The sequence below is a fragment of the Sciurus carolinensis genome, chromosome 9 (assembly GCF_902686445.1).
Source record: "Sciurus carolinensis chromosome 9, mSciCar1.2, whole genome shotgun sequence".
NCBI lineage: Eukaryota > Metazoa > Chordata > Mammalia > Rodentia > Sciuridae > Sciurus > Sciurus carolinensis.
The window spans coordinates 135,906,116-135,919,321 of record NC_062221.1 but is presented as its reverse complement, the minus strand read 5'-3'; the positions used below and the strand labels follow the sequence as shown (position 1 = coordinate 135,919,321).

The 13,206-nt window shown below is 44.9% G+C and overlaps 1 protein-coding gene across 2 annotated transcripts; it reads left to right on the top strand.

Moving 5' to 3' along the window:
• Positions 1-2,525: 2,525 nt before the first annotated feature.
• On the top strand, positions 2,526-8,401 carry Hmgn1 (high mobility group nucleosome binding domain 1). 2 transcript variants are annotated; one of them, XR_007110207.1, is made up of 6 exons: positions 2,526-2,775; positions 2,980-3,012; positions 3,094-3,123; positions 3,194-3,244; positions 5,225-5,348; positions 5,783-5,817. XR_007110207.1 is itself a non-coding variant. In XM_047564225.1 (6 exons), the coding sequence occupies exons 1-6, from the start codon at positions 2,761-2,763 to the stop codon at positions 8,060-8,062; spliced, it is 306 nt and encodes a 101-aa protein (XP_047420181.1). In that variant the 5' UTR covers positions 2,603-2,760; the 3' UTR covers positions 8,063-8,401. The 2 variants fall into 2 exon arrangements, 1 of the variants encoding a protein (XP_047420181.1); XM_047564225.1 differs by lacking the exon at positions 5,225-5,348 and adding an exon at positions 8,015-8,401 and having other exon boundaries at positions 2,603-2,775; positions 5,783-5,911.
• The last annotated feature ends 4,805 nt before the right edge of the window (positions 8,402-13,206 follow it).

Below are 13,206 nucleotides of genomic sequence, written 5' to 3'. Positions count from 1 at the left end.
CACATGGTATACCCTCTTGGACCAGGACTTTCTGCTCACATTGCATGTGTGAGATTCATCTGTGTTGTTGAGTGTGGTTGCAGATGATTTATTCCCAATGCTGGTACTGTTCCATTGGTTTATCCATCCTTCTGTTGATGGGTATTTAGGCTGCTCTCAGTCAGGGTTCTAACAAACAGTTAAGCCCTGAATATGGTACTTCATATTGGTTTCGTTGAAAGGGTATGAGCATTTTTGTTGAGTACATTTCCAGGTGAATTAGAGTCACAGAGTCTATTTAGCTTTGAAAGGCACTGCCAAATGGCTTTGCAACTAAGTTCTAGTTGCTCCGTGAGCCTGTGTTGGCAATTAAAAAAACAACAACGACAAAAAAAATCTGGTCTAAAACCAACAACGTGGGCCACCAGTTTGTCATCTCTGGCCACGTGCATCTTCAGCTTATGGAGAAAGAGCTTCAAGAGGTGAGTTTAAATTTCAGCATGGCCTGACCTTAATGACTTCCCGAGTCCAGGATTCTATCGAATTCCTGACTCCTTCCACAGGCAGCCTTCCTCTGGTCTCCTTCCTCACCTTTTTGTGTTGTTTTTGTGGCAGTGGGGATTGAACACAGTCTCATACATGCTAGGCAAACACCTTAGCCCAGTTACATCCCCAGCCTTCTCCTGACCTTAATGTGGACATTTCCCACATCTTTCTCGCCACGTTCAAGGTCCTGGAAGGCTGCCAGGCTCTAGCTAATTTGCATGCAAATTACGAGCATGTAAATTACCAGCCCAAGTGCTTGGGATACAGGCCTGAAGTCTCTCTTGACCTCAGGACCTTCATAGTTCTTGACACATGGCATGTGGTTGGTTCAAATTTGTGCCACAAACTCAGGCACTCTTTGATGCTGAAAATTTAGCCACTAGACAAAAGGTAAATTCTACTCTCACCCTCCCCTGAGTAACTGAGATCACTTTCTTTGAACATATATTGTGTGCACGTGCATGTCCATCCCCAACTTACCCCTGCACCCTGGTGGATGCTACCTGCAAGAGGTACTCGTAGCAGCAAAGTCCTGACAAGTTGACATCCTGCAAAGATCTGGAAGTGTGGGGGTGTCTGAGGCAGTGCATCCCACGTACAGATAGGGGGAAGGCGACAATGCCCTTAGGCAGGGAGTGCCTGGCCTGTTGGAGAGGCAGAAGATGGAAGAGAGTGAGCAGGGATAAAAGTCGTGGAGAGAGGTTGGGTGAGACTGCGAGAACTTTATAAACCACTCAAAGAACTTAAGTCTCACGAAGAAGCAAGGGACGGAGTTTTGTTTTATTTTTTTAAATGTGTTTTTAGGTTGTTGATGGACCTTTATTTCTTTATATGCAGTGCTGAGAATCAAATCCAGTGCCCCACACGTGCTAGGCAAGCGCTCTACCACTGAGCCACAACCTCAGCCCAAGGCATAGTTTTTGATCAGGAGTCAAAAGTTCTAACTTGTGATTTTAAAATATCCACTTCAGAGCAGAACTACCTCCCCTTCTTTTTTGCAGTTGCTGAGGAGTAACATGCCATAGCTTACCTCATGACCTCCAAATGATGGACATTTAGCCTACTTCCAAAATTTTATTCATGGCGCTTCTAAGGTTCTTCCCTTCCAAAAATTCCCGCCATTTTTCAATTAAAAACTTTTTAACAGGGACACCAATTAACTTAGGCATCTTAAGCTTCTTCATTAAAAAAACAGTAACGTGCAATCCGGAGTTACCAGCTCAGACCCCAGGGCTGAAGCCATTTTCCTCCCTGACGGAGCTTAGACAAGCACCGGTTTAAGAGGGAGGTGCTCCTTCAGCACACACTTCCGCACGTAAGAACAGCTGGGACCAGCTCACAGAAGCAAGATGCCGGGAACTGCCCCGCTCCGCATCCAGACACCACGCTCTGGCAGCCTCAGGCCGGGGAAGGCCGGGGATTCAGCCACACAGAAAGGGCAGACCGCAGGACCCCGCAGGAGGGGAGGCGCGGAGCAGCGCGCCTGCGCAACCGCCCGCGCCCGCTGGTCTTCCCACGACTCCCCGCCGGCGCCTGCGCACTAGGCCCGACCCTAGGGGCCTACGAAGCCTCAGGAGCCTTTCGTGCCGACTAACGTGGGGGACATTTGCTCGTTCGTGAAACCGTTGTCCCTCTGCCTTCCCAGTCAAGGATACCACTTATGAAAGTCCAAACCGAGCCACCCCCAGAGCGAGGGTCCCACGCTCGCGGATTTCAGGACCTGCGGGCGCTCGGTGTCCTGGGGCATTGTGGGTGGGGACGCCCTCGACCACGTGATGAGCTCTCGCCAATCGGCGCGCAGACCGCACTTTGCGGCTGGGCTTCAAACAAACTACCGCGAGGCCCGCGGCCTACGGGCCCGCCCCCCTCCGTCTGGGTCTGGGGCCCCGCGAGACGCCGACCGGGGTGGGGGCGCCGGGGCGGGGGTGGGGGCGCCGGGGCGGGGGCGGGGCGCGGGGTCGAGTGACGGCCAGTCGCACCTATTCCGGGCGCGGGCCGAGGCGCGCGCACGGTGCGGTAGGCGCCGCAGCCAATGGGGGCGGGGGGCGGCCCGGCCGCCGGGGGCGCGGGGGGAGGAGGGGGCGGGCTCCCAATCCGGTTCCATCTGGTTCTCCCACCGCCCCCACCGCGGGTCGCAGCAGCCTGGGCGGCGGGAGCAGCGCGGCGGCCAGGCAGCGCAGCTTCGGAAGGCTCCCGCGCGCCGCGGCCCGCAGCGCCCGCAGGCGCCCCGCCAGGATGCCCAAGAGGAAGGTGAGTGCGGCCGCGGCGCGCGGGGCCCCTGGCGCCCCGCCGTCCGCGCCGGCCCGGCCCCGCCGCACCCACGGCGGCCGCGCCGGGCCGGGCCTGGGGGGCGTTCTGGAAGGTTCGGCGGCGGGGGGCTGACGTCACGCGGCCGGGCCTTGTTGGCGGCGCGGGGCGGCGCGGGCGGCGCCCACTCGGTGTGCTTCTCCGCAGGTCAGCTCAGCCGAAGGCGCGGCGAGGGAGGAGGTGAGCGCGGGCCGGCCGGGCGGGCGGGCGGCGGGCGGGCGGGAGGCGCGCCGCGCCGCTGACGGCCTTCTCTCTCCGCAGCCCAAGCGCAGGTCGGCGCGCCTGTCGGCTGTAAGTATGGCCAGCCCGAGGCCGGGGGTGGCGGGCGCGGGCCCCGCTGAGCGCCGCTTTTGCCTTTCAGAAGCCTGCTCCGGCCAAGGCGGACGCCAAGCCCAGGAAGGCGGCGGGCAAGGTGGGTTGTGGGCGCCGCGCGCGCCGCGCCGGGTGAGGGGATGTGGTGTGGCCCGGGAGAGCGCGGCTGGCCCGGCCCGACGGCAGGTGGCGGAGGAGAGCGTCCCGCTACGGTAGGTGCCTCACCTGCCTGGCACGGCCGCGCGGCGTCGGGCCCAGCCGGGGCCGGCCCTTCCCCCCGCCTGGTGGAGCAGGGTGTTCTCGGGGGCGTCGTGGGGCCGCTGCGGTTGCACCCCAGAGCTCACGCCGTCCGTCTGTCCTGACCGTTGGGTCGAGGTGGTGGTCGTTGCTCCCCCGCAGAGCTGCGATGCAGTTTTTCGGCAGGTGGCGCGCAGGCTTGTAGGGTAGGTGTGGTTCCGGGGGTGCGTGTCTGTAAAGCTCGAAAAGTACGGCGGGTGGAAGCCAGTCGTCAACTTTCTTATCGGATATGCCGTTGAAACCGTCCTCTGCAAGCTCTGCGTGGGGCTCGTGATGGGATCGGTTTCTTTAGAGTGGGAAGCATTTAAGTGATGCCTACGCTCCATTCCCAAAAGCCTAGATGCAAGGTTGGCACTGCTTAATGGTCAGAATAGGCCTGCTGTTCTGGGGGGTTTGAATTTTTTAAAACATTGTATAGAGATGAGTGTAAAAATCTTAACTATGTTTTCAATAAAAAGCATGTTTCTGGGATCCTTCAAAGATAAAGGTTCAAGGAAGTCATAAACGAGTACATCACCCCTGCAGACAACTAAGTAGTGCTCCATACACACAGAACCATAGAAACTTTTCATGAATGCCTGAAAAAAAAAAAAAAAATAGTGAATCTTGTTATAAAATGTTAGTATAAGCAATGTACCGTTATTACCCACCTTTCTGGTTATCTGCTATTTAAAATAAACAAGTTGGCTAAAATACTTGATTGCTTCACTCTTAATTTTTTCTTCTCCCCTTTATCTATATCTTGATCTACCTGTAAAAAAGTTTAGATGCAAGCAGTTCAGTTTTACCCCCAGTGGGTTTGGGACAGCAGATGTAAGCTTTCCCAAAGGAAAAATGGGAGAAGAGCTTGTTTTTGTATCTAGTTTCTATAATAAACTTTTGTCTTCATTGAATATAGTCAGGCTGAATACAGTCAGACTGTATTCAGTAACACAAAGTAAGCACTACTTGGTGTATTGATTACCAAACTGCCTAACATACACCTTTTCCAAATCATTTATAGTATGAGTTTCTGACTTGTATCATTTTTTTAAAAACTTTATTTTAGTTGTAGATGGACATAAAACTTTATTTTTATGTGGTGCTGAGGATTGAACCAGTGCCTCACGCATCCAGGCTAGTGGTTTACCCCAGCTCTGTATCATTTCTTTAGGAGTAAATATTTCAAAGACTGAAACATCGTACTTAGAAAAACTTGATTGATTTGTTTCGTTGTGGTGCTGGGGTTTGGACCCAGGGCCTTGTCATTGCTAGGCAGGCATGCTCTCTGGTGCTAAGGTACAGCCTTATTCCCCACTTACTAGCTATTGATGGTTACAAAGGTTATTATTTGAAGCTGATGCCATTGTGTATTTTACTTTTTTATTTTTTTTTAAGAGCTTTACATTGATATGTTATTGGGACAGTGATTAGGAAATTAATGACATCTGCAAAAATCAGATTGCAAAGAATAGTTTTTTGTTTGTTTGTTTGTTTGTTTTTTCTTTTGCGCTGCTGGGGATCAACCCAGGGCTTTGTGCTTGCAAGACAAGCACTCTACCGACTGAGCTATCTCCCCAGCCCCAAGAATAGTTTTTTAAGTTTAGAAGCAGTTATAACACTTCGTGGTAACAATGTATAGCCATGTTTGTTTATGAATATATATCTGTTGGGTATGGTGTTTACATATGAAAGGCCACCACCAGCACAGAATACCTTGCAGTGTTTTCCCCCCTCTTTGTATTGAAGATGTGAAATCTACATGCTTAATTTACAATATCATACTAATACCTGTGCTTTTCAGATTCTTGAAACACCTAAATGAAAAAGATAAAATTGATCCTTTTATAGCTACTCATTAAAAGATATCAAGGGATTAACTGTGGCAGAATAGTCAACATGACCATGCAACATGGGGCTTTTTTCAGGTGAATGGTCTTCATGTGAGGGGAACAGTCTTGACAGTGGTTATCTGGCAGTTGGATTATTATTCAGTCTTAAATTCGTGGGTTTGGTAGGGTTATAATGGGAAGATACTCTTCAAGCTCTTCTCCTTGTTTTGTCATGTGGAACTTAAAAGAGTAGTGGGTGATGGTGCCTGAGAAATGAAGCACAGGCTCTCATTTTAGTCCTTATGGCTAATGAGACTTGATGTGCAAGCCCTCTTGTAAATCTCCTCAGCATACTTTTTCTTCATTACGGGGTGAATTTTAAGTTATCCTGTGGAAAAGGCGGACAAGGTAAATCAGGCTGACCCACTGATAATGTGCATAGCATTGCTGTAGTAGTTACCATGGATATGATCCCTGTCAATAATGTAAGCGTGAAGTTATACTTAAGATATTCTCCTAATCTGTTTTAGGATAAATCTTCTGACAAAAAAGTTCAAACAAAAGGGAAAAGGGGAGCAAAGGGAAAACAGGCTGAAGTGACTAACCAAGAAACAAAAGAAGATTTACCTGCCGAAAATGGAGAAACTAAAAACGAGGAGGTCAGAAGTGTGTTGGGTTTGGCATTGATTTTGACTCTGAAAAATAGACTTTTCTTTATGGATTAGGTATTATTTGGAAGTATTTATGAAACAGGTGAACACAAAATTTTAATGCACTCAGTTTCCCCAGCACTTTCTATCCACCATCTAAATCATACAGAGGACTCATTCATGATTCTTGGTGTGAATTTTAGGAAAGAATTCATTAAATGCTGTGAAGCTTAATTTCTTTCCACATGAATGTGTACTTTATGTAGACATGTAGTTTCTTCTTATTTTCAAATTGTGTGTGCAGATCTGTCATAATTGACTAGGACATAATTGAATCTTAGGTATTTGTCTTGAGACAGTTTCAAGGCTGGCCTAGGTCTTGTGAGTTCTCCTGCCTCATCTTCCCAAGTAGCTGAAATGAGTGTATCATACCTCTGCCCCCAGCTTGGGTATGGTTTTCTTTTTGCAGTGCTGAGGATGGGACTCAAGCTATGCAAGTACTTCTATCCCTGAACTGCATTGCCAGGGCCTGTTCTTTTTTAATATTCTGAATGTTGCTTGAAGTTTTTAAAAAAATCCATTATTTGCATTGCACTTTAACATGTTTTTTTCATTTTCACTTTTCTTCAAAGTAGCCATGTACAGCCAATTGTGGTGTATGACTGTAATCCCAGTGATTTGGTAGGCTGAGGCAGGGGAATCACAAGTTTAGGCCAGACTGAGCAACTTATACCATGTCTCAGGTTAAAAAATAAAAAGGGCTGGGAATATATAGCTCAGTGATAGGAGTACCCCTGAGTGCAGTCCCTGGTGTACATACATACACAAAAGCCACTTATCTAGGATAATAACCAGATTAAACAAATAATATTTATATCATTAATCTTTATTCTTTTAAGGCTATGAGGGGAAAACCCTTTTTTAAAAAAGTGCGCTGTACAGTTTTAGAAAATACCTTTTTATTAAACCATTTTATTTTTGTATATCTTTATGTTATATTGGCTAATTAGAAAAGATAAGTTACTTAGTTGTTAGTTTTTACACTGATTTTTACAGATAAATTCTTAGTGATCATACATTTCTAAATTAGGTGGTTTTTAGTTTTTTGCTGTGCTGGGGATCTAACCCAGGGGCTTACGCATCTTGACAAGTACTAAATTAGAATATTTATGATCACAATGTTAATATTTTTAACTTCCTGATTCTTTTTTTGGGGGGGGGATTTAGTTCAGGGGCTCTTGACCGCTGAACCACATCCCCAGCCCTCTTTTGTATTTTATTTAAAGATAGGGTCTCATTGAGTTGCTTTAGTGCCTCAGTTTTGCTGAGGCTGGATTTGAACTGCAGATCATCTTGTCTCAGCCTCCCAAGCCACTGGGATTACGGGTGTGCACCACCCTGCCAGGCAACTTCCTGATTCTAATAACTACATGTCAAATATTGCATGATGTAAAATAAAGGAACAATTTGACCTTCTAGTATATGTTACCAAATTATAGTTGATTCTCATTTTCAGTATTCACGTTTTATGAAGTTGCCTCAAATGCCAGACCATTGCACCTGGGGGAAATACAGGGTTAGGTTCCTGCAATTGTAGGGTTACATATTCTGTTTTATGTATATTTCTGTTTTGAGGCACTTTATTTAAACATAAGTAAGTTATGCCTGGATGGTGAAGCTATCCACACATTTTCTCTGTAAGGCGCATCACAGCCTTCTTGGATTTAGCAACACTAGACATAACTTAGGCAACGTTTGGGTGCCAGTTTAAATAGCAAAATTGACAAGTATCCACATGTGAAGTACGTGGCACTGACTGGACTATAAAAGGGTTTTTCTTGACAAATTAAAACAAGACAGAGGTCTAAGCTAGGAATGTACATGTGGAGCAGTTAAATTGCAGGGGGTGGGCGGCTTTGGTTTTGGTTTTGGTTCCTGTGTCTACCATGAACATGCCTGCTGTGAGTAGGTAGATTTGCACATGTCAAGTTTACAGATGAGGATAAACTATTTTTACAAAATAGTGGTCATTTAAAACCTGTGTGTTGAATTCCAGAGATGATAACAGCGCTCCAGAAGTCAGGCGTATGATCGCTTTTCTTTGATTTACAGAGTCCCGCCTCTGATGAAGCAGAAGAGAAAGAAGCCAAGTCTGATTAATCACACACCATGTCATATCAGTGGTCCCGTTTCCCTTCTTGTACAATCCAGAGGAATATTTTTATCAACTATTTTGTAAATGCAAGTTTTTTAGTAGCTCTAGAAACATTTTTAAAAAGGAGGGAATCCCACCTCATCCCATTTTTTAAGTGTAAATGATTTTTTTTAGAAGCGAAATCATTTACTGGTTGTTTATTTTTGGGTACAACCAGAAAATAGTGGGATATTGAAATATGGGAGGCTTGGACTGTCTTGGGTGTCAGCTTAACATTCCATAGATGGGGGGTTAGTTTTATATCCTACAATACAAAGCCTATTAAATGGCAGTTTGGAGTCACAGTCTTGCATTTAATGTCTTGAATATTTTAAATTACTTCTATTCCTGTGTTTTTTAGTAGAATTGTTTCCTGAAGAAGACCACTCCTGGATCATTGCTGTCAGAATCGTGTGTACTCTGTAACATTTTTGGTCGTGGAAGTCTTAGTTTTCCTAATATTTTTAATGTGCTGTGAAAGATTGAAAGTATGTAGTGTGTGTGACAAAGTTTTGAATTAGTGGGACCTAAATAATAGCAGCATTCAAAGATACTGGTACTTGATACTCTATTAAGAAAAATTTGCCTCCAAATTCAAAGCTGGAAAGTCACTGGAATAACTGAAAAAGAATCACAGTATAAGGCTTTTTAGATTTCGGTACGTGTGTTAAGAATTGTGTACAAAGTGAAATGTCTGTGTACTGATTCTCAATACAGCCAATAAAATCTCAAATATGAAAGAATGTTTTGAATTTTATTGGAGAATTTCCATACTTGATCTTGCAGTGTTTTTTGTTTTTAAGAATGAATTTTTAAATTTCTCTGTAGTATTTGAACATCTGTTGACGATGCTTGACTTTTGATTTAATAATAGAAAATAGTCCACAGTTGATTCTTCATGTACAGCAAGATTATAAGTATAGAACAGGCTCCAACTAGGTATAATGAGGTTTCTGTTGTGCTTTTGGTGGGGTGAGGGGTTTACATGGGATTGAACTCAGGGGCACTCAACCACTGAACCACATCCCCAGCCCTATTCTGTATTTTATTTAGAGAGTTGCTTTTAGCCCCTCTCTGTTTCTGAGGCTGGCTTTGAATTTGTGATCCTCCTGCCTGAGCTGCTGGGTTTACAGGTGTGCACCATAGTGCCCAGCTGTTGCGTTTTTTTTGTTTGTTTGTTTGTTTTGCGTGATACTGGGGATTGAACTCGGGGCCTTGTGCTTGTGAGGCAGCTGAGCTATCTCCCCAGCTCTGTTGTGCATTTTTTAGAAACCAGTTCATTGTGTTCTGGCTGGGCTCAAGTGACCTTACTGCCTCAGCCTCCTGGTTAGCTGGGACTGTAGGCACACACTACTGTGCCTGACTTGCATGCTTTCAAGGTTTCATGTGTACTGAACTAACCAGTTTGCCTTCAAAACTTGGACGTGGTGTGGGGCTACTGCACTGACTTGGCAGAAACGGAAACCTGACCAGAGAACTTTGGAAAAGGACTCCTAGGGCATTGGAACTGTGGAAGGACCGTTGAGCAGAGTTACAGGCTATAGGAAAAAAGGAACTGCGAGGGTGGACTTGGTTGGGGCTAAACACACCCAGAGGGCTTTGGTAAACCCTTGAGTGGGAGAGTGAGGCAAGTTTCCCAGTTCTTAATGGTCACTATAGTAAAGACTAGAAACAGTGATGAACAAATTTACTTTGATTCCTAAATACAGGTAGGTTGGCTTTGAGGTGTAAAAATTTGAAACCTAAAACTTGGGTTTTTAAGGGGTTTTGTGTGTGTGTGTGTGTGTGTGTGTGCAGTGCTGGGGATTGAACCCAGGGCTTTGTGCATGCTAGGCAAGCACTCTACCTATAGCTATATCCCCAGCCCTAAAACTTGGTTTTTATTTTTTATTTTATTTATTTATTTTTGGGTGCTGGGGATCAAACTCAGGGCCTTGTGCTTGCAAGGCAAGCACTCTACCGACTGACCTATCTCCCCAGCCCTAAAACTTGGTTTTTAATACCAGGATTGGTGTGCACTGTAGTAATTAAAGGGATATCTAAGAAAGGGAAACAGGTGCATTGGCACCTGCCTGGAATCCCAGTGGCTCAGGAGGCTGAGGCAGGAGGATTGCAAGTTTAAGGCCGTCCTCAATTGAGCAAGGCCCTAAGCAATTAAATAAGACTTTCAGAAAGTGCTGGAGAAGTGGCTCAGTGGTTAAGCACCCCTGGGGTCAATCCCTGGTACCAGAAAGAAGGGGTATGGGGGGTGTGAGCCCTGCTTAGTTGTACTACCAATCCACCCCTACACTGAGTGCAAGGGGCTAGAGATGTAGCTTGGTGGTTAAGCACCCCTGTATTCAGTCCCCAGTACCAGTCATCTTCTGTCCTATTTCTTGGGATCAATACTTAGAAAAGGCACCTTACTTTCCAAAAACCAGTTCTAGACAGATGGGGATGAGAATGGTTTGAACATGGCACCATTGGATGTCCTAAAAGTATAGGGGACATTTCTCTTGGCATCTCAGGCTTATGTTTGACCTGTGTCAAATGTGGGTTAGTTGGGGATATAAGGCTCAGATGCTGGTTCCTGACACCCATGTGTTAGTCCATTTTTGTATTTATATGATCGCATTAAAATGATGTCATACATCTATTTTGTAATCTTTTTCTCATACTGTGAACTTTCCCATTGTCAATGAATACACTTCTGTAGCATTTGCCAGTGCTGGGTAGTATTTACTTCAAGAACATAGTATAACAGACATTTACATTCCCCGCCCCCCCCCCCCCCCCCCCGCACCCTACTCCACAAAAGCAAGTATTGTGGTTCAATCCCCAGCACCGCCCTCTGCTAATCCACAGCCAAGGATGTACCTGAGTATTAAAGTCCCCAGTTCATGAATGCAACGTAAAGGTAATGGAAGTTTTTAAACAACTATGATAGAAAGCAGCTCAGTAACAGCTGGTTTTATTACAATGAAAAATAGGTTTACATTTTTTTTAATACTGCTTAATCCCTGAGGCTAAAATTATTTTAGAAGCAATGGTGAATTTACATAAGTAGTTTTTTTTTTTTTTTTTCTTAAGTGGACTTCTTTCTTTTTTTTTTTCTTTTTTGCAGTGCTGGGGATTTGAACCCAGGGCCTTGTGCTTGCAAGGCAAGCACCCTACCAACTGAGCTACATCCCCAACCCTAGTAGTTTTTCTTTAATTGCAAAATGCTTTAATACTTGCCTAATAGTTTTTTGTGTGACTTCCCAGTCACTTGGGAGGTGAGGCAGGAGGATCACAAATTCAAGGCCAGACTGTGACTTTGCAAGACCCTAAGCAATTTAGCCAGACCCTCTCAAAATATAAAAAGGACTAGGGATGTTATCTCAGTGGTTAAGCACCCCTGGCTTCAATCCCCAGTTCTAAAGTTTATTGTGTGACTATGCCTTAATTTGGTCATTACAGCTTTTTTAAAAAATTACTCTTTATTAAGAATAATTTGGCCCATGCAGCACAGTGTAGTGAAGCCCATGTACCACATAACTGGTTCTGATAGCCTTTGACACATTGCCAGTCCTGCCACATCCTTATTATTTGAAATATCTAGAACCTGAAGAATGAGTGAAATGCATGGGAACCAAATATGTTAGGAGCAACTGTCCATTTATCTTCAAAGGTTTATGCATTTTGTCAATGTTGAACAGATTAAACAGGAAGTGTTTTTTTTGTTTTGTTTTTGGCACTGGGGATTGAACTTGGGGGCACTCAACCACTGAGCCACATTCCCAGTGCTTTTTGTATTTTATTTAGAGACAGTGTCTCAGTTGCTTAGCCCCTTGATTTTGCAGAGGCTGGCTTTGAACTCACGATCCTCCTGCCTCAGCCTCAGCCACTGGAATTACAGGCATGCACCACCGCACCAGGCTATTAAAAAAAAAAAAAAAAAATATATATATATATATATATATATATATATATATATATATATATATTATATAGTGGCTAGTGCCACCTTTAGATTTACACATTTCTGTCCAGGTGCAGCTTCCACAATAATGTGCAGTTCTTTAAAAAGTGAGGGCTGAGTTTGTGGCTCAGTGGTAGAGCACTGGCCTAGCATGTGTGAGGTACTGGGTTCGATTCTCAGCACCACATAAAAAAATAAAGGATATTGCTTCCATCTACAGATAAAAATATTTTTTAATAAAAGGTAAGCAAATTTGGAAATTTTTTGAGGGCGTGGAAATATAAAATGATGTAATGGTAAGAAATTGAGGGCTGGGGTTGTGGTTCTGGTAGATTACTTGTCTGGCATGTGTGAGGCCCTGGATTCCATCCTCAGCACCACATATAAAGTCCACTGACAACTAAAATATTTTTTAAAAAGTTGGCACAGAAACAACACAGTTCAAGATGCTCCCACTATGGGGCAAAGGCAGGTGTGCCTTAAGGATTTGGCATTATCCCATGCCCCGCTGCACCTCCTCTCAGTCCAAATAAAAGTGACCCCACAGTGCAAGGGGTGAGAATAGTCAGTGGATTTAAGTGAAGCAATGATGTCGTGCCTTTCTCAGGACCAGCGCGCAGAACACAGTACCTGACCTGCGGCGCACAGTATTTAAAACCTGGGGTTTTTAAAAGCCTGGCATATTCGACTCCTGGTGGATTTTTCCTCCTTTACAACAATACGTAATATTAAGGGAAACCTATGAAAATACACCCAGTTTAACTTAGAGTAAGCTGAATGTTACAATGGAAAACTCTTGCTCGTGAAGTCTGGCTGTTGTATCTTGTTAGAACGTGGTTTTTGTTTAAGCCCTAAAATGTTTCCCTACATCTAACTAGAGATGATTATTGTGGCTGGGCACTGTGCTGCACACATGTAGTCCCAATCGCCAGGGAGGCTGATGCAGAATTCCTTGAGCCCAGGAGTTCAAGGTCATCCTGGGCAACATAGCAGAACACATTCTCATTTCGAAAGAGAAAAAAAAGGGTTACTGTTGTGTTGTATCTTTGATATATAACTGCAAATTATGCTAGTATTAAATTTTACATCTGAAAACATTTACCTTTGGAATATTACAGTTAAGCCAGATGCAGTGGCACATGCCCATAATCCCACCAATCGGATGACTGA

What these genes read in the sequence shown, in the direction of transcription:
- Hmgn1 (XM_047564225.1), top strand. An exon ending in GGTCGGCGCGCCTGTCGGCT is followed by an intron (nt 3,124 to 3,193) that starts GTAAGTATGGCC and finishes TTTGCCTTTCAG; the next exon opens with AAGCCTGCTCCGGCCAAGGC. An exon ending in CCAGGAAGGCGGCGGGCAAG is followed by an intron (nt 3,245 to 5,782) that starts GTGGGTTGTGGG and finishes AATCTGTTTTAG; the next exon opens with GATAAATCTTCTGACAAAAA.